A 21,642-nucleotide genomic window follows, 5' to 3' on the forward strand; every position below is an offset into this window, starting at 1 on the left:
AGTTAACAGAAACACTGCAGCACATTTTAAAACATTAAAAAATAAACCACCATAGCAGTAGCTACTTAAGGGGAGCAACCCCACAAATTTCTTTCTGAAAACTTCAAACATTTAGGAAAGGGGCACAGGAATAATCCTGGCAAAGCTGTGGGGTGCTGGGTATTGCACAGCCACAAACATAATGCAGATGGGGAGATGGTACAGGGAGCAGAGTATCTAAACAACTTTATTCTATGCAAAGAGCTTCATCCCCTTTAGATAAGAAGTCTAAAATCTCCCCAAATAATAAATACAAACATTCCCTGCAGTGACACCCAGTCAGGAATGTCTAACTGAAAGAATGATTTCTAATGGTAAGGACAGGGAGGTCCAAATCAAGAGGTGGAAGGACACCTGCCACCAGCACCCGACATCTAAAGAGGCGGCAGTCTCCTGCCTCAGAACTCAGCACTTCTTCAGAACACCGCCCAGGAAGCTGAATTCATTCAGCAGTAACCGGAAACGATGGCTAAAGCCACGTACGAAAGGCCACACGATCCTAGTCGTATTGAGCACTGTGAGTATTCATACTGCCCACAGTACAGCCAAGGCATTTTGCTAAAATCCTTAAAAACACATTCATGCCCTCCCTCCCAATCTCCTCCAAAATAAGGCAAACTGGACTGTCAGCCATATAAGAACACTAGGTCTGGATGTGTACGTAGGCTGAGTTTTTGAAAACTAAGAGATGATTCTTTATATTATGACTTAATTATAATTTAAGAAAAAGAGAGACCATGAACGCCCTAAAATGTATAAAGGATGAGGTAGGGTAGGAAAAAGCAGTGCCAATTCTGTTTCCTACGAATATAATGGAGTGTGAAGAAATTAAAAACTGCTTAAGAGTGCTCTGTGTCCTCGAGATTCCTAAAGTTCAGGCAGAACCCATTCCATTTCCTAGTGCTCACTTTCGTGCTACTAAATCACCACGTTCTGACACTGAGATTAAATAAAAACTCTCATTATACCGAAAATGTAATTTACACAACACAAGAAATGCCAGGTACACTTGGAAAGTTTTACTTTTGACCCAGCACATGAAGCAAGTATCTATAGATTAGAACAGCATTCCCCCTATCTACAATAATAAAAGCATAATATGCTAATTAGACCGGACAGCCAAACGACCTTCTGGACAAACTTCCGGACAAAGCTGGGCTGCAAGGCTAAGCCCCTTGCACAAATTTCGTGCATCGGGCCTCTAGTCTATATAATAAAAGCCCAAGCGACCGTTATGGCAGAACGACCAGAACTACCAGTCGCTATGATGCGCACTGACCACCAGGCTGGACAGCCTCTCCCGCCTCCGCAGCAGTGCTAAGGAGCAGCAAGTCAAGCAGTAAGGAGTGAGGGGTCCCAGACTGTGAGAGGGATGTCCCACTGCCAGCAGGTGGACATCCCCCGAGGGGTCCCAGACTGTGAGAGGGCGTAGGCCAAGCTGAGGAAACCCCACCCCCCGCCTCCCTCCCCCTCCTAGTGCATGAATTCATGCACCAGGCCTGAATACACACACACACACACACACACACACACACACACACACTCTGAGTGGCCAGATTATGCATTCAGAGATCATAATAGTCTGGCCACTCAGTGTATATAAAAAGGTAATATGCTAATTGGTCCTAACAGTGTCCCAGTCACAACCGGTCAACAGGCTGCGTGCACACAGGAGCTGGTGGGTGGGGACGGGGGCGGGGACTTCTGCCCCCAGCAGAGGCTCGCACAGGCCTTCCAAGCGCTAACGTCACGCTGCCTTGAAGGCGGAGGCCGCTCCCGACGGAGGCATGTGCAGGCAGGAGCTGATGGGCGTGGACACAGACAGGGGGGCCTGCTTGAGCCGCCGCAGCGCGGCTTGAGCAGGCCTGGAGCAGACACAGATGGGGGGGAGGGGGCCTGTCCGAGCCACCGTGGCACGGCTTGAGCAGGCCCGGAGCGGACACACTCAGGGGGGCATGCCTGAGCTACTGCGGAGCGGCTTGAGCAGGTCCAGAGTGGACACAGAAAGGGGGGCCTGCCCAGGCCACCATGGCATGGCTTGAGCAGGCCCGGAGTGGACACAGACTTTTTTTCGTGGTGAAGTGACTGGAGTCCGTGTTGATGAAAACACCTTGGCAGGTGCAGCGGCCAGCAGTGGCAGCAGCAGAGGGGTGATGGGGGTGGCGCCTTCCCCTGATCAGCCCGGTTGCCTCCCGCAGAGGGAGGCTAGACTGCGGGGAGTGGGCCTAAGCCCTAAGTAGCACATCCCCTGAGGGCTCCCGGACTGTGAGAGGGGGCAGGCTGGGCTGAGGGACCCTCCCCCAAGTGCATGATTTTCATGTACCAGGCCTCTAGAATAAGATATCATGCCCCAGAAATAACTAGAAACAGTCTAGAGAAAAAGATTTTCTAAAAAGAAGAGCAATTAAATTAGAACCTAGCAGTCAAGTAGATTAATATAACCACCAAAGTATTTCCTTCAAATGTGTATTTTTAAAAAAACTTACCATATCCCTTTATATGGAAAATGCTTCCTGGAAAAATTCAACTGAAAATAATAACTTAATAAATTCATCACTATTCTGAAAAACCATGGGAACTGTTCCTTGAACACAGCACAACACCCTCACTATAACAACAAGTCAAGACACATGGACTATAGTTTTGGTCCCACAAAGGCCCTGAGTGACTCTAAGGGCAAGTTACCAACATCCTAGGGCCTTTCCTCTGCAACACTGGATCCCAGTAGTGACCCCCGCCTACTTCAACATCCTCTTCATTGCCTGTCTTTCCTGACACTATCACTCACAGCTATCCCTTACACACCAGCTGGAGAGACACCCTGTCCATCACCCCTCGGTGGCAGTGCACTATAGGGCTCATCTTCTCCTCTTTCACCCTCTTTCACAAGGAGAATCCACACACTCAACCACAATTCCAACCAGCCCTCTAGAGACACCTCCTCACAGGGCCAGCTTGGAAAGCTGGGAGAATCTGTTCCTGTCTTGCTGCACCTTATCTCATCACAGCTTCTTCTGGGTGCCTCCCCTCTCCTTAAGAGATTTCAAGATCTTTGGGGCAAGAAAAGTATCAAAATCACCTTTATTGGAACCACCCAACTTTCTTATTTTATACCTCAACTTCATCTGATGCGCTGAGAAGGGCACAATACCACTTATATAGTATTTCTTTGCAAAAATTACATAACCTAAATCTAATCAGGAGGAAACATGGACAAACCCCAATTGAAGAATACTCAACAAAACTGGCTTACACTCTTCCACAATGTCAATGCCATAAAAAACCAAAAAGGCTAAGAAACATGTTATGAAAACAAAGAATGGTTAAGGATATAAAGAGACACGACAACTAAATGCCAACAGATGATCACAGAGAAAAATTATAATAAAGGTCAATACTCGAAAAACTGGCAAAATTTCAATATGGACTATATTAGACTATACACTACTGTGTCAATGTACCCTTTCCTGATATTGATAGCCATACGGTGGTTGTATAAGAGAATGTCCTTGGTCTTGGAAAATCTACATTGAAGTATTTAGGGGAAAAGAAGCTTGATGTCCAATATTCATTTCCAAATGTTTCAGGAAAGAAAAATACTAGAGAGATAGTAATGGAGCAAAGATGGCAAATATGAAAAATAATATGGCAAAAACGAAGATAATAAGCAAATCAGTAATAAAGTTAAAAAGATAACACATAAAATACAATGAAAATAAAAGAGCAAATGTTAACAATTGGTGAGTTGGGAAACTATATATGGGAGTTCTGAGTACTAACATCATAACCCTTCTTTAAGTTAGGTACATCAAATTTAAAAATATATCTAACAAACAAAAAATACTTGTACTCGCCTTCAGCCATGAGTTCTCCATGGAGTCTGCAGAGTGGGCAGACTAGTGGCACTGAGGGGCCTGACCTGCCTGGCTACCTGCTTCCGTTGTGCTCTAATCCCCAACTGTATCAACTAACATCCAGCTCCAAGTTCAGTCCAACTTCAGAATATGGGTTCAGTCCTCCTCCTCAGAGAAAGTCAAGGAGCCCTGAAACCCAGTGGTTTGGTACGTAAGTAAGGCACTGTGCCCCATTTAACCATGCTTCCAGATCTAAAAATGGAACGTTCCCACTGACCAAGCCTTGTCCTGCACCAAGGACACCTTGGAACTATCCTCAGTCCTGAAGGGCCTCTAATGACCTGGGTCTTCTTTTCTCCGCTGGTTGTCTTGAACAGTCGATACCTGCTTACTGCTTCTGACTGACTACCTGCCAGACATTTCCTTACCTGTCACCTGACTGCCTGCAGGGATATGCACACACTACCTGCATATGGCCTGTCCCACTGCTTCCTTCTGTGGCCTATCACAAGGTCTTCTCAGAGACTGCTGACCACAGGTACGTCTACATTATCTGACCTCCCCCTCTCCTCCCCTAGCAAATAATAGGTGCAGCATTCACACTTCTAAATAAAGGGGAGCTGAGCAGGTGAATGAACATGCTGTTCTAATGGATTCTTCCTTAACTTTTTATGAGCAGAAAATTTATGTTTATCAAAAATAAAGCCAGGCTCTAGCTGGGTTGCTCAGTGGATAGAGCATCGGCCTCTGGACTGAAGGGTTCAATTCCGGTCAAGGGCACATGCCTGGATTGTGGGCTCAATCCACAGTGTGGGGTTTTCAGGAGGCAGCCAATCAATGATTCTCTCTCATCATTGATGTTTCTATCTCTCTCTCTCTTCCTCTCTGAAATCAATAAAAATATATTTTAAAAAATTAAAGAAGAAGAAAGGGTCTTTTATACTTGCAACTCTCCGGTAAGATTGAGACTGTTTCAAAACAAAGTGGAATAAAATGAATTAAGTACAACACTCAGAGCAGAGTCGGGCACATAATGCTCACTAACTAGCTAATATTAGTAACATTACCGCCATTGTCAGTCAGGGAAAGATTAACTTTTAAGACCTCGCAGATGCCTCAGTTTAAGATTACTACTAAATACAATAATAATCCCTAAGCCTCAGAAGCAGCAGCAGCCCCTTCCTGGAAGAAGAGAAGTGAAGAGGGTACAGCTGATTGCAGGTGATCGAGAACATTCTCTCCTGGGTAAGATAGAAGATCAGATCTGAGCCCTCAACTTGTTTTCCACCGGATTACTAAGAGAAGACTCATATTGAAAACCAAAGTACCAAGAATATAATCAGATGTTTCATGCTACAGACCAAAACCACTGATAATTTTCTAAGAAAGACAGCAATGTTGGGGAAGAGGGGAGAAAGGAAGGGAAAGAGACAATACGCCAGTGACCATCAATACAAAATGCTCCATTTAAAATCACATGTTTCCTTCGCTACCCCTAAATGCACGCTGGGGACCTAAAGAGCTCTTATCAGCAAGGGGAAACAAGTGGACTGGTCCTGGGGAAAGCTCATGCTTCCTAATTTAAAGATAAAGGCATCTCCTCTCAAATGGCCACTAGTGTTCTTTCTGGGACTGCATTTACCATTACCACCTTCCCCTCCTAACTCAGTGGCCTGAGTCAGAATATGCTGACTACGTAAGTAAATTTGGGATGAATCTTGTACACGCAGCAAAAGTGAACACTCCCTGAGTGCAGAAATGTCAAACCAAACTCCAAAAACAAAGCCCACTTAAGGGTTCCAAGTTTAGGCCAGCATTAGATTCAAGTCTCTCATTTGTCAGCCCTTTTAGCTTGTATCCTACCTAAAGCTAAAAACATCTGCCTCCAATTTTTCCCCCCAAAATAAGTTTTGTTACTTAAACATCAATGTTAGCAAAAATACAGTATCATCATCCCTTAGCTAAGATCATTAGGGTCAGAGGATTTTCAGAATTCAGAACTTTTTGGATTTAGAAAGGTACTAGATAAATATACCATATTCTATGTGATACTCCAACAGTATCCAAGAAATGACCACTATTCTATCACATTAGTACTTTGCTATACAAGTTGTGCAAACCCACACAAAGTGAACAAATTAAGAATTAGTTTCATATCAGTTCAAGTCAAGTGTGACCATCAAATGAGTGTCAGCACCAAACTTAGCATAAAAATCTTGATTTTTTTCAGTGTTCAGATTTCAGAATTAAAGATAAGAGACTATGCATCTCGCACATTTTAAAGGCAAGGGCGAGTCTGGTCCCTATCATACATGTGTTCAACAAACTAATGCCATCAGAACCAAAAGTCCTGGACAACCAAGTCCCTGGCAAGACACAACATTCTGAAATATAATAACCGCAGAGGCACGTCTCTAGGTTGCTTTTTCAGGTGAGAGACAAAGGATGTCCCCCTTTTGCCCACCTCACCCACACTTTAAAACAAATGGGAAGGATCACGCTGAAAGACTACCAGTGACACACCATGAAAACGAAGGAGGAACTTGTGAGTCCCTCGCTGACACAGTAAGTTATATGCCACTTTTTAATATGCCTTCAGCAAAAAGAGATGCATAACCAAAATGAGTTACATACACATAATCTGGTTGGTGTGATAAACCTAAAAGTTAAACATTTAAAACACAAAAGCAACTTAGTCAATTCACTAGTACATATGCTTGTGCGATATGACAACTATTTACCAAATAGTTACATAAACATGACATCACTAAAATAACAGACTCCTTTGTGTCTAGACAGAAATCCAAGTTCAACTGTTCCACATTTCCTCTGGGCAACAGGAAGACATGAATGACCAGGCAGTCAATAAATGCAAATGTAAAATAAACATTTCAAAATATAAGATGCTTTTGCAATATTAACATTGGTCAGCTTCTTTGTCACTGGAATAGGGCAAACTTCTAAAGAGAAAATAAAAGCTAGAATTCACTGTTTTCTAAAGAAAGAAGGTAAACAAAAAAGGTGACCCTTACGCTATTACCACTATAGTTGTTCTGTATATACCTAAATAGAGCTTCCTACAGCCTCTTACAACCACAACAAAAAATATGGTACATTTTACTGACCTTAGGTTGACTGTCTTAACATATAATTTCTCAGCATCCTCCAGGAAAAAGTTTTCCCTAAAACAATTACCTATCTTGCTATTATACTTAATGAAGTTCTTCCACTAACCTCCTTGAGCCAAGTATCTTTTATTTCTTTCTAAATCCTTATATTTGTAGAAAATCCTTATATTTTCATGAGGTTCTAGTGTTTTCAATATGGTATCATGAAAGGTGTGACAGAATATACATTAGGGTAATTATCTGCCAATTCATAATAAATTCAAAACAGATAAACTAAACATGTGTCTTTTTCCCTCTCTAAACACAAATTTTCTCACGTTTCCTTTTTTTTTGATAAAAAGACACTAAAGCTGCTTTAGACACCAAAGACATTCATTACAACTCCTTCAAAGAGCTTTACTACAGGATTTGGAAGGTTGTTGTTTTTTTTTTAACCTTATTAGTATTTACCCATATGTACACACACACACACATACACACACACAGTCAGAAAAGCAGAAGTTCTCAATGAGTGGGCCCAAGTGACTCACTTACCTTGTCTCAGGGTTATAGCCTAATATGTAGAAAAATGAATCCACCCGGGCTTTAAACTCTCTAGCAGCAAATATGTCAGAAAAATGGGAGATGTTACACTTCCCTCTGAAAATAAACAAACAAAAATACATTAGTAATACCCTCAATTGCTTTGTAAACCAAAATACTATTGGAGGGGTAGGAGTGGGGGGAGGTATTAACTAAATCCATATTACTCTAAGAACATGTAGAATGTAGCTACAAACTCTGTAATTGTCTATTCAAACAATTGGGAGTTCCCAAAAGAAGAAAATGCCCAGTATAATATATTTTTTTGTTTCATGACTGCTTCAACTTACAACTTTACAACTTAATTGCTTTTATCTCAGCATTTTAGTCATACAGTAAAATTAAACTACGAAGATAAATTGTGGGCAGAACTGTGATGAAAGTTTATTAAACTAGAAATGACGGGGGAACGTAAAACCACAGTTAAATGACGAAAATGGCCCTCTAAAGCCCTTCTACATCATCAAAGCAAAATGGCCCTTCCTCCTGCTACCTTACGATGGGCAGAATGTGTCATTGTTAAATAGATTTTTCTCGTTTAACATACAAGAAATAAACTGACTTGAAAATTAAAACAGAGCAATTTTAACTTTTAACATATATGGATGCATTGTAATATACAAACAAAACCTCCCCAAAATTTTAACATTAAAGGACTTAAGTTGAAAAACACATCCCCATAAAAATATTGCGATGAGGAGGAGTAAGATTTCCAGGTTCATCGACCAACAAAACGTAAACCACGATAGAGCTGGAGACTCTCCAGTACTGCGGAACTCCTTAAGCCGTGTTTCATGCACCAAATGTAAATGTCAGAAGCATTATACCATGCAGTAGGTCCCACCTTCCCACTACACACATGCATGTTGAAATAATTCCCTAGAAGCTAGAAAGTAGTGAGGTTTATCCTAGACAGCAGGGAGGTTTGAAGAACTGCAGCTCCCTCAGTGGTTACAGAAGGTACCTTTAATACCAAGTGGAAGCCAAAAGTTATGGTTAAAGTAGGCGAAACGGGAAGACCAAAAGCACATCAAGAGTGCGCCAGGATGCTCCCAGTGGCATGACGTGACCTCCCTCCCACTGCTTCAACAGCATTCCACTCCCAGGGGAATCCGGGAGTTATTTGTTTACAACACACATACCAGCTAAAGGCCAAGGCAGTGATGGCGAACCTATGACACGTGTGTCAGCACTGACACGCGTAGCCATTTCTGATAAAACGCGGCTCAGCGGCCGTATGCCGAGGATGAAACATTTACTGCTCCTGAGGATGAAACATTTGCGAAATAATGTTTTTTCCTCAAAGTGACACACTACCCGAGTTATGCTCAGTTTTTTGGCAAAGTTGGACACACCAAGCTCCAAAGGTTGCCCATCACTGGGCCAACGTGTCAGTGAAAGAAACTGGCTGAGGGATAGCCACGTAGGAATGGCCATTCATTCACTTCCTCCAATGAAAAAGTAATGTCCCCCTTTCCCACAGGACTTAAACAACTGTGACCAAAGCCTCCGTAATGGGCAGAAGCTAAGATGGGCTCTGACAATTTCCATTTTTAAAATGAAATAAAACAATCTATTGATTTACTAAAGTTCCTTTGTGAACTACTGATTAGAAGAAAATGCAGGGCTATTGAGCACTTGAAATGTGGATGGTATAATTGAAATTAGTTTTAAATTTTATTTAATCTTAATTAATATCTTCTATATATATATAAAAGCCTAAGCAACCATTACGACCGAATGACCAGAACGACCGGAAAGACCAGTCGCTATGACACACACTGACCACCAGGGGGCAGACGCTCAACACAGAAGCTGCCCCCTGGTGGTCAGTGCACTCCCACACCCAACCTCTCATGGCCCCTCCCCCCAGCTGGCCGCCCCCGCATCAGCCCCTGGTGCTAAACCATTCAGAGAGACCTGCTTCTGGGTTGGGGTTTCGTATGTAGCCCAGCAGCTCCTTCGCTGCGATCTACTGAAAGTCAGCCCTCGACACGAAGGTTTGTCTTGTTCCCAAACTCCCCTTTCCCCGGGGGTTGCCCACCTGCTGCAGTGGCAGCACGCAGTGTTGCAGCGAGGAAAGGAGAACCACGCAGTGGCAGGGTGCTGATGGTGGCACTGGCGTCCGGCATCTGTTCCTCCCATGCCTGGCCCAGTGACTGTCACCTTCTCTCCCTACCCTGCCGGGGCCTTTGGTCCCAGGCTGGGACGGGGAACCGGGGGTGGGTGGCAGCGGATGCGGCCCCTTTCCCAGGGTGGGCGAGGGCCGGCTCCCTCCTTGGGGCTGGTAGCCAACCCTCCCCGCGCCCCCCCCCCCCGCCGCACAATTCGTGCACCGGGCCTCTAGTGTATGTATATGTGGTATATATATATATATATGCTGTATATATATACATATATATATATATGTATGTATATATATATATTTAAATAGCTACATGTGACTAATGGCCACCACATTGAACAGCACATATTTATATATTCCTATCATTGCAGAAAGTCCTATTAGAAGCACGAATTTGCAGCTACAACAAGATACAATTAAAGATATAATTAAAGGTATCAACTCTTCAGGCCCAGGACCATACCTCCAGTATTTAGCTGGAATTAAGGGAAGTGGGTAAGATCACTTTTACAGATGAAGAATGCACTCACTCAGCAACTTACTGCCCGCCTATCTGAAGTGATTTAGTCCCTGAAGCCAAGAAGAAACAGGTAAGTTCCTTCAGCAGTTAAATAGGGATGAAAATGCCTACTGCACCAATTATTAAAGCATTAAGATCAAATAAGAAGTCCACGAAGACGTCTACTGTTCAGTGCTATGTAAAGTAAGTTATTTTCACCATCACTGTCCATTACTAAAGGAAAGTAATTCTTCTTTTATTATTCTTTGTTATTTCTCAAATTTAAGGTAACCCTTAAACTTGAGTAATTAATGTACTAAGTAGAAATATAAAAACCTACCCCCCCCCACAATTCCAAACACAGGCATCAGAAATCAAATATGTTTAAGTCAGGGTTTCTCAGTCTCAGCACTGCTGACATTTGGTTGTCAGAAGCGCTCCTGTAGTTAGCAGCATTCCTGGCCTCTACCCAACAGCACCCCTCCGACATCACTGTGACAATCAAAACCATAGCACGAGAATGCCCAATGTCCCCTAGGGACGGCAGCCCACTGGTTTAGGGAAGGACAAAAGCAGTAGAAATAGAAGGATACCATCTGATAAATGACTATGAAGCTGGAATAAACAGGACTTTAATCTACTATCTTACCTTATAATAGACAAATATGCAAATTGACCGCACCTTCGCTATGCCCAAGCCACGCCCACCAATCAAGCCACGCCCATCAACCGCCCACCAAGAAACCGTTTCAGGGACTTTAGGGTGTGGCGGAGCCCAAGGCCGGGAAAGCCCCCTGAGGCTTTCCCGGCCTGGGGCACCAGCGGGGTGCCTGCGCCGATCGCAGGAGCCAACCACTGGGGGTCGGCTCCTGCGATCGGTCCGCAGGGACGATGGGTGCAGCCGAGCCCAAGGCCACTGCCCAGGGCCAAGCCCGGACCCTGAAAGAAGGCAGAAGGCGGTGGCCACAGCCAAGGCCTGGGTCCCCGGTGCCGGCAGAAAACTGGTGCAGGCAGCCAGGTGAACGAAGGTCTATTGCACGAATCTTCGTGCAAACGGGCTACTAGTTAATTATATGTCCTCTATTTGCTTCCCATTTAATTACATGTATAGCCTGTTAATCAACTGAATTCTTTAGTATTTGATATCATTTAATCACTGATTCTCTGAGATTTTCCAGATATGCTATCTGATTTGTAAATAAACGTATTTACTTCTTCTTTACCATTTGTTAAGCCTCTACTTGCACTATGCCTCTAATACAACATGGAAAGTAGTGGGAATAGGCATCCTTGCCTGGTTCCTGATCCCTGTGGAAATGTTTCCTGGGTGTTCCCATTAAATATGATACTAGCTTTAGAAATGATCATAATCTTAGCCTTTAGAGATCCATTTTTTTTCCTTAGCTTTATTAACATGATAAATGCTATTAACAGTCTCAATAGTAATCTATTCTGCATCCTGAAATAAATTCCAGTTGGTCATAATGTATTTTTAATGATATATTAGAGTTTTTTAAAGAATTTGATTACTCGGATCTAGTATTTTTCTCATTAACTTTTGCTTTTATTTTTATTACTCCTGTCTTTGTGCTTTTTTGTTTCTTTTTCATAGCAGCACTACTTATACTAGCCTAGGAATAGTCCCAATGCCCACCAGCAAGGAAATTGGTAAACAAATCCTTATGTATTTGTACAATGAAATACTACACAACAATACAAAGGAGCTACTGATACATAGCACAACATGGGAAATTCTCAAAAATTAAATACTAAGCAAAAGAAGCCAGGCATGCCCTAGCCGGTTTGGCTCAGTGGATAGAGAGAGCATCGGCCTAAGGACTGAAGGGTCATGAGTTCGATTCCAGTCAAGAGCACATGCAGGGGTTGCAGGCTCGATCCCCAGTGGGGGGTGTACAGGAGGCAGCCAATCAATGATTCTCTCTCATTCATGTTTCTATCTCTCCCTTCCTCTCTGAAATAAAAAAAATATATTTAAAAAAAGAACCCAGACACACAAAAGTATATACTGCATGATTCCACTTATGTGAAGTTGTGGAACAGGCAAAAATAATTTATGGTAAGAGAAACAGTATAGTTGTCGGCTTCTGGGTGGGAAGTTTTGAGTGGAAAGTAGGTAAGGAAACTTTCTCACATGGTGGGACTATTCCATGCCTTGCTTAGGGTCGAATAAATTTATTGAAATTTATGAAAATGTAAACTTAAAAAACTGCATTTTACTGTGTATTTTTAAAGTATTAGGGAAAAATAAAACAGTGACAGTCATTAGCATGCAGGGGTGGCTGTTTCAAGTTGCTACATTTGCTGGCTAATGAGCCCTCCGGCACTGAGCCCTGAGTAGAGCAGAGCTGAAGACAGGGTTGACAGGAGCAGGTGAGGCCACTATGGATGGCTCTGACTGGGTGGCACCCATTTTGAAATACAGAGTGGGACAAAGTAGGTTTACAGTTGTTAGTATGGAAAACAACAACATAATTAATAAATAACTCAAGAATGAACTCTGTGCTTCATAGACTCCCAATTGTGACCCTTCCCTTGCCCACCCTGCATTTTCCACAGCACCTCTTGCTGAAGAATAGTGCTTACATTTAAAAATGCATGCATATGTGTACATTTTAAGCTTTCCTTTTTCCCCCAGAGTCCCCTTCTCATCGTGCTCTCTATCAAAAGCAGTACATCGTATGACCGTGTTTGTGGAAGGCAGGAGGAGAGACTGGTCAGAGAAAATCGCCATCACTCCCGCCTTGTTGAAACAGCTGGTTTTGGAGTCCCCTAAAGTCCTGTTACCCTATTTCTAAAGTGATACTTCACTGTTAACAGAAACGTGGCTAAAGGCAGGAAAGGCCCATGTCCTAAGGGCTTTCAAAAAAGACCCGCCGGGGTAGCCCTTCGGTGTGGTGCCCGTTACAGCTTGGGAAGGGCAGCATCTGAAGAGCCCTCTGGCCAGTGGGAGGTGGCCATCTGAAGGGGTGAAGGAGAGAGAAAAGAACCGCCTCATGCAAGGAGAGAATACAAATGGAAACTGGCCCAGAAATTCATTCCCTTGACACTACCCAAACCTGGGAAAGACTTCATATATCCCCAAGCATAGGCAAACCTCAGAGAAACTGGTGAGGATGACAGAAGCTTAGAGTAGCATGTTTGCTTTCGGTATTTCACTTTTACCTGAAATAAAAGGGAGAACAGATTTTGGAACAGTGAGTATGTTGTCTAGTATAAGCCATTTGACTAATGACAGGCATAGGAGTTCTTTAAGCCTCTTCTGTTTCTAGTTCTGCTTCTCTTGCCTTCCTGCGGGTTATCTGAACATTTGTCAAGATTCCATGCGGATTTATTTACAGTGTTTTAGCAGATCACTCTGTACAGTTTTCTCAGTGGTTGCTCTAAGTATAACGACATACAACACTGCTCCCACTCAAGTCCCTGTGCTTCCCCACTTGCTAAATATAATTGTCGTCAGTATTTCTTCTACATACACTTAGCAAACAGCAGTGCATCCTTTTCATTTGTTGTTCTTTTTATCATTTTAAGCTGGAAGTTGAATTCATTTAATTTTGTTTTTTATTCAAATCAATGTGTTTCGTATAACTAGTTTTTCTCTAATCATTGCTTTAAATGCATGCCATACATTCCAGTTTATAGTATTTGTATTATCATTTTAAATGTGTGGTTCCCCTTATACCAGGAGTTGTTTAATAGGACATTTTAAATTTCCAGATGAAAGGACCTTTCTGCTCTATGTTTTTATTTGTAAACTTTATTATTATTCCATTTTAACCGGAGAGGTTTTTTTGTGCCGTAATATATGCTTGTTTTTTAAGAATATGCCAAGGTACATAGATGAACGTGTATTCTCTATTGTTAGGGTCTACATTTCAATATTTGTCTGTGAGTTTTGTTTTGTTTTTTAATTTCTTTTTTTTAAAATTTAATAAGTCTTTATTGTTCAGATTATTACAATTGTTCCTCTTTTTTCCCCCATAGCTCCCCTCCACCTGGTTCCCATCCCACCCTCTTCCCTTACCTCCCCCCACTGTCCTATCCATAGGTGTACGATTTTTGTCCAGTCTCTTCCCGCACCCCCCACACCCTTTTACCCCTGAGAGTTGTCAGTCCACTCCCTTTCTATGCCCTGATTCTATTATATTCACTAGTTTATTCTGTACATCAGATTTTTAACCTTATGCACTCGGATGTCGAGTGTGACTCAACACGGTTAGCATTAGAATAAAGGAATCGAGAAAAAAGCAAGCGAGTGCAAAGGGTTAATTCACTTGATTTTTATATTCACTTGTTGATGGATATGTATTTGTTGTTCATAATTTTTATCTTTACCTTTTTCTTCTTTCTCTTCTTAGAGAATACCTTTCATCATTTCATATAATACTGGGTTGGCAGTGATGAACTCCTTTAGCTTTTTCTTGTCTGTGAAGCTCTTTAGCTGACTTTCAATTCTGAATGTCAGCTTGGCTGGGTAGAGTACTCTTGGTTGTAGGTGCTTGCTATTCATCACTTTGACTATTTCTTGCCACTCCCGTCTGGCCTGCACAGTTTCTGTTGAGAAATCAGCTGACAATCGTATGGGTGCTCCCTTGTAGGTAATTAACTGTTTTTCTCTTACTGCTTTTAATATTCTCTTTGTCTTTTGCTCTTGGCATTTTAATTATGATGTGTCTTGGTGTGGTCCACTTTGGATTCCTTTTGTTTGGAGTTCTGTGCGCTTCCTGGACTTGTAAGTCTATTTCTTTCACCAGGTGGGGGAAGTTTTCAGTCATTATTTCTTCAAATAGGTTTTCAGTATCTTGCTCTCTCTCTTCTTCTGGCACCCCCATAATTCTGATGTTGGTACGCTTGAAGTTGTCCCAGAGGCTTCTTACACTATCTTCAAACTTCTGGATTCTTTTTTCTTTTAGCTTTTCCAGTTGAGTGATTTTTGCTTCTTTGTATTTCAAATCTTTGACTTGATTCTTGCGTTCCTCTAGTTTGCTGTTGGGTGTCTGTATAATATTTTTTATTTCAGTCAGTGTATGTTTAATTTCCAGTTAGTCCTTTTCCATATCCTCGAGGGTCTCGCTAAATTTATCGGCCTTTTCTAGGAAATGCTTGAAAAACCTTATAACTGTGGTTTTGAACTCTATCTCCAGTTATTTGTTTTCCTCCATTACTTTGGTTTGTGATCTGTTTCTTTGTCTCTGCATTTTCGCTGCATCCCTGAGTTGGTAGGGTAGCTTTGTGTGCTAGTTGTCCTATATGGGCCAGTGGCTCAGCCTCCCCAGTTACCTGAGGTGGACACTCTTGGTGCACCCCTTTGTGGACTGTGTGTACAGCCTTGTTGTAGTTAAGTCTTGATTGTTGTTGGTATCAGTGGGAGGGGTTGACCTCCAGTCCAATTGGCTGTGAGGATCAGCTGTGTCTACGGCAGGAGACACCCTTATTCGACTAGACTTGCAAAACTGGAAAAGCCTCTGTGCTCAGCTTGGATGGGGCGGAGTTTCAGGGTGGAGTCTACAGCTTTGGCTTCCTGTCAGCCCTGCCCTATGAGGTTCCTGAGTCTCAGTGTCCCTCGGTACTCGCTGCAAGCACCTCTGAGAGAAAGGCGCCCTGGAGTTTCACCCGCTGCCAAACAGTCTCGCCTCTCCCGAAATGAATCTGGATTCCCAGATTCTCACCTGGAACTGGGGTTCAGTGCAGTCGGAACTGGGGTTCAGCACAGTCTGGAGCTTTTGTCTCCTTCCCGCTAGGGCAATCCAGCAGCACAGTCAACAGTCCGTCCTCTGCGCGCATGCACGTGCGTGCCTCTGGAGCTCTGCCTTTCACTGCTCCCCTGAGTTTCCGCCTTACAGCCCAGACTCCTCCAGTATGAGCCTGGGTCCCCAGGGTCTCGCCCAGAACTTGGGTTCAGTGCAGTAGGAACTGGGGTTCAGCACAGTTGGAGCTTTTATCTCCTTCCCGCTAGAGAACGCCAGCCAGGCACTCAGCCACCCCGTCCTCTCTGGCTCCGTCCTCTCCGCACGCGCGCGCCTGTGTCTCCGTAACTCAGGCGTTTACAGCTCCTCTGATTTTCCTTGTGGTTTTCTTTTTCCTTCTAGTTGTAGGATTTCCAGTCAGCCAGCTTTGCTGTGGTCTGGATGACGTCTGTTTTGTCTTTCAGTTGTATTTTTGAAATTGTTGTGCGAGGCTTCAGTTTAGGTGTTTACCTATGCCGCCATCTTGGTTTCTACTCTCTTGTCTGTGAGTTTAAATGTGTAGGAATAAATGTAACAAGAATGGGGAAATGTCTATGAGGAAAATTCTCAAACACTCCTGAAAGTAACAGTAAACATGAACAAATGGAAAAATCCCCCTGCTCTTGAGCTGGAAAACCCATCATGGCATTTCCCCACAGCTTGACCTGTAGATTCAATGCAATCCTAATACAAATGCCAGCGATCGGCTTTATGGACTGAAACAGTTAATACTAAAATTCACATGGAAAACAAACGCTGAAAAGGGGCGGGGGGAGACTCTAGCTCTATCAGACAATAAAACATAGCTTAAAGCCTCTATAATTCAAAGACTGTGATGCTGGCACATAAAGAGACTGAAGAAAATACAATGGTAAGTCCAGAATACTTATGGAAAAGAATATATGACAAAGGTGGCATCTCAAGCTGCAGAGGTAAAGACAGACTTCCTAAATAAATGGTGCTGGGACAACTGGGTAGAATTCCTCTTTAAATTTGGTGTAGGAAAAGGCTTTCTAACTATGACTCAAAATCCTGAGGAAATAAAAGACTGATTAATGGGACTAGATAAAAATAGCCTTTGCATAATTTAAAAAACACATAAAAGTGACAGGAGTGGGAGAAAATATTTGCAACATACAACAGATATATGAAAAACTTTTAAAACATGAGAGACAAAAAGAAAAAAAACAAACATAAAGACATAAACAGATGCTTCACTCCCAAAAAAGAGGCAAAATTATCCTTCATACATATAAAAAAATGTTAGCAAAAACAAGTAAAACAGCACCGAGATATGTACGCTTTCTCATCTATCAGACTGGCACGCTTAAAAAACAAAAGACAACACATTCTGTTAGGAAAGCAGGAAGTCTCATACATTGTTGGAGAAAATGCAAACTGGTATATGTTTTCTGGAGGGAAATCACACATACATGAACCTTTTAACATAGCATTCTCTCTCTTATGAACCCACCATGAAGATACACATCTAGCAATAAGGAAATGCATATACACAAGCACAGTCACTACAGTATCACTTATGATTGAAACACCCTGGGTACGGAAATGCCCATATATGAAAGCACAGCTGAATAAACTATGGTACGTCTACACAATGGAGTACCATGCAGCCCTCAAAAAAAGAATGAGGAAGTTCTCTGTGCACTGATATGGAGCAATTTCCAGAACATGACACTAAGTGAAAAAAGCAAAGTACAGAGTGTCTATAGCATGCTACACTTCAGATCAGAAAGAAGAGATTATAATAAAACTAGAGGCCTGTTGCATGAAGAGATTTGTGCAATAGGCCTTCTTTCCTTTGGTTTCCAGCACCAGTTTTCCTCTGGCACCTGGGACCCAGGCCTTCGCTCCGGCCAGAGTCTGCCATCTTCGTCTTCGCTGGAGACTCTGGCCAGAGTCTGCCGTCTTCACTGCAGATTAAGGCTAAAGTCTGCCATCTTCGTCTTCGTTGCAGACTCCAGCCAGAGTCTGCCATCTTCATTGCAGACTGTCGACTTCATCTTTGCTGCAGACTCCGGCTGGAGTCTGCCATCTTTGTCTTTGCTGCAGACTCCGGCTAGAGTCTGCAGTCTTCATCTTCGCTGCAGTAGGAGTACAGCTCCAGTAGATCCCTTCGCCCTTCGCCCTCCCTCTCATAGCAGGCGTCCTGCCCTGCCTGGCCACTCCACCTGGAGCAGCTGGGAGGCTGCCATTTTTGTCTTTCTAATTTACATATTCCCTCCTGATTGGCTGGTGGGCGTAGCGGAGTGATGGTCAATTTGCATAGTTCTCTCTCTCTCTTTTTTTTTATTTTTATTTTTTAGTGTATACAGACATGTATTTGCTCATTTGTGAAGAGAAAATGCAAGAAGAATAAGAAGTAAAGGAATCAATTACCCACAGGAGGTGGGTGAGAAGGCAGTGGGGACTCATCATGACAGCAGGGTTGGAGGCTATAACTTTGTACAGCTCTAGCCCTTAGTACCAACCACAGCAATAGTCCACAAACCTTTGCATTCCCAAAAGATAAATAAACAGTCCAAATAAACCAGAAGGAACCAATAGAATGCAAAGTCCAACAAATGAATTTAACCATATTACAAATGAATAGCAGAACCACCCTTTGGAAGGTATGTAAGAACAGAATTTACATATGTAAGCAACTTTGGAAAACAGTATCATGCTTATATACTACTAGAGGCCAGATGCATGAAATTCGTGCAAGAGGCTTGGCCCTCACAGCCCCAGCTTCATCCGGAAGGTTGTTCAGCTGTCCAGTCTAATTAGCATATTACGCTTTGATTATCCTATCTAATAAAGCGGGAATATGCTAATTGACCCTCACACCATCGCAAGATGGCAGCCCCCACAGCCAATAAGGAGGGAATATGCTAATTGGATGCCACGCCCTCAAAGATGGCAGCACCCACAGCCACAAGATGGCGGCGCCCAGTCCCCTCAGCCCCGCCAGGGCGGCAGGCACGCCCCCAGGTGGGCCCGGCCTTGCCGCGCACCTGCCTCCAGAGTCCCCCAGTCCCCTCAGCCCCACAGCCACCCAGGGCTGGCCCGAGGCACAGGCAAGCCTCGGATGGCAGCTGGGCCGGCCCAAGGCTCAGGTAACCAGGCTGGCTGAAGCTTGCGCTGCCGGCAGTGGCAGCAGAAGAGGTGTGATGGGGCGACGCCTTCCCTGATCGCCGGGTTGCCTCCTGTCCCTGAGGGCTCCCGGATTGTAAGAGGGGGCAGCCCAGGCTGAGGGACCCCCCTCCAGTGCATGAATTTTCATGCACCGAGCCTCTAGTTATACATAAGACAAAGACAAAAATTTAGTCAGTAAATGTGTTTCTCATAGGGGTATGGGTTATAAATTTGGAAACTAAGTTGTGTGTATTCCAGAAATGAATAAAAATAAGTAAATATACATATATTTTAAACAATAAGAACGTGTTCTTTGCTGCTGCAGGAAGAAGTTACAAAGGAAAGAGGAAGGACAAAATGGGTCTTGTGGTGCTGGCCTGGAAGCTTGCTTCCCCTCTCTGCTCCCGGCCACGTGAGGATGCAGGAAGTCGGCAGTGTACAAACCAGAAGAGGGCCCTCACCAGAACTCAAAATGCTGGCACCCTGATCTCTGACTTCCAGCCTCCAGAACTGTGAGAAATAAAGTTCTGTTATTTGTAGGCTGCCCAGTCTACGGTATTTTGTTATAGCAGCCTGAATGAAGTAAAACATTAGCAAAAATCAAACAGGGTCTTTAGGTAAACGGTATTGGACTAATGCGAGTTTCCTGGTTCTGATAACTATACTATCGTAATGTAAGATGTAAACACTAAGGAAGATTGGGGAGGGACATATGAAAACTCAGTTCTTACAAGTTTTCTGTGTGTCTACAAGTAGCCTCAAATAAAAGAATTGTTAAAAGACCATGAGGTATTCAAGGGCAGAGAGTTATTCAGTTAGGTGTCCCCAGTACCTCCAGAATCTTTCCCCTACTGTGGCTCAATAACATGTGATATGATGAACGGATAAGTTAAAATGTGACTGACAAGTTATGGTACCTAATGAAGTACTAAGCATGCATAGACAAAACAATAAAAATGCTGTAGGTTGAAGTTATTTCACATATAAAAACAACAGATTAAAAACAGGAAATGAATCTTAAACTGCAAAAGTAATACCTCAGAGGGATCATGAAACTCCTTAAGTAAGAACTTGCAGGAGGTAAAGGAACTTTGTAAATGCTATGGGATGGTTGGGGAATTTATACATAGATATAATTAACCTACTTCAATCATTATATACTTACTAGAGGCCAGGTGCATGAAATTCATGCACAGGCAGGGTCCCTAGGCCTGGCCAGTGATCAGGGGCCTTCCTTCCCCGGCTGCCGGCCGGGGCCTTCCTTAGTTTTGCGCCGGCCCCTGGTGGTCAGTACACAACACAGCGAGCGGCTGAACTCCCAGTAGGTCAAACTCCCAAGGGGACAATTTGCATATTAGCCTTTTAGTATATAAGATAATCCTGGTTGCCCATAACATAGTACAGAGATAGACTAATTTGGGATGGAAAGAAGATTAGAACCCCTAAACAGCTAGCTTAGGGGTACATGGACCCAGGCTTCCAGAAAAAAATAAAAAAAATATATATATATATATATCTCCAATATGCAAAGTGTCCCCTCAGGAGTTTGACCCGGGGACCAGGAGTTCAATCACTTGCTGTGAGGTGCACTGACCACCAGGGGGCAACACAGAATGAAGGAAGGCCCCAGCCAGCAGCCAGGGAAGACAAGCCCTAGTCGGCAGCCGGAAGGCCCTGATTGGCCCTGTTTGCTGGCCAGGCCTAGGGACCCTACCTGTGCACGATTTTTGTGCACCAGGCCTCTAGTATTCCTATAATTTGAATTCCTAGTAAGGTGATAGCTTGAAACTTTATCTACATCTAGGGGATGTTTTTCCCCCTAACAATCACGTGAAGTAGGAAGCAGATAATCATAAAGTAATTGTTAAAAGACCATGAGGTATTCAAGGGAAAAGAGTCCTAGCCAGTTTGGCTCAGTGGATAGAGCATCAACTATGGACCGAAGGGTCACGAGTTTGATACCAGTCAAGGGCAAGTACCTTGGCTGCAGGCTCGATCCTGGCCCTGGGCATGTGAGGGAGGCAGCCAATGGATGTTTCTCTCTCTGTGTCTCTCCCCCTCCCTTCCACTCTCTCTAAAAATCAATGGAAAAATATCCTAGGGTGAGGATTAACAGCAACAAATAAATGTTGGAAAAGAGCCCTCAAACTAATGAAACGTGTATGCCCTCCCATGCTGCTCGCCACAACCAGTACTGGAGAATTCATTGTTACAAGTGCACGGGAAACCTGAAAGCACTGCCCAGCTCACAGTTCACGGTCCAATCACAAAGCTATCACTCTAGATCAAGCATGTCAAACTCAAAGGCTAACACGGGCCAAATAAACAAGCTTTACATTTATGTGGGCCGCAAAAAAAACAAAAGCTTCAATTTCCATATTTGGAAGGTTTATTTCGATAGAGGTATGCTGAATACAAAGGGCTGAAATAAATGAGTAATCATTAACGTAAAATAATAGAACATCTTAATAAAAATTAGTATTTTTTCTTGAACATTAACTTGCCAGACACTGAATAACTGCACAAATTAATAAGC

At 43.2% G+C, this 21,642-nt stretch overlaps 1 protein-coding gene and 1 long non-coding RNA gene across 3 annotated transcripts in view; one reads left to right on the forward strand and one right to left on the reverse strand.

Moving 5' to 3' along the window:
- RERE (arginine-glutamic acid dipeptide repeats) overlaps positions 1-21,642 on the reverse strand; it is a 397,399-nt gene that overhangs the window by 136,756 nt on the left and 239,001 nt on the right. Inside the window, exon 7 of the mRNA XM_008151740.3 lies at positions 7,556-7,660. Coding sequence (XP_008149962.1) covers positions 7,556-7,660 — 105 coding nt within the window. The remainder of the gene's footprint in view (positions 1-7,555; positions 7,661-21,642) is intronic.
- LOC114235240 (uncharacterized) lies at positions 4,277-19,645 on the forward strand. 2 transcript variants are annotated; one of them, XR_003621419.2, is made up of 2 exons: positions 4,277-4,431; positions 19,432-19,645. It is a non-coding gene; the product is annotated as an uncharacterized LOC114235240 (long non-coding RNA). The 2 variants fall into 2 exon arrangements; XR_008556945.1 differs by lacking the exon at positions 4,277-4,431 and adding an exon at positions 10,115-10,318.

The sequence above is a fragment of the Eptesicus fuscus genome, chromosome 9 (assembly GCF_027574615.1).
Source record: "Eptesicus fuscus isolate TK198812 chromosome 9, DD_ASM_mEF_20220401, whole genome shotgun sequence".
NCBI lineage: Eukaryota > Metazoa > Chordata > Mammalia > Chiroptera > Vespertilionidae > Eptesicus > Eptesicus fuscus.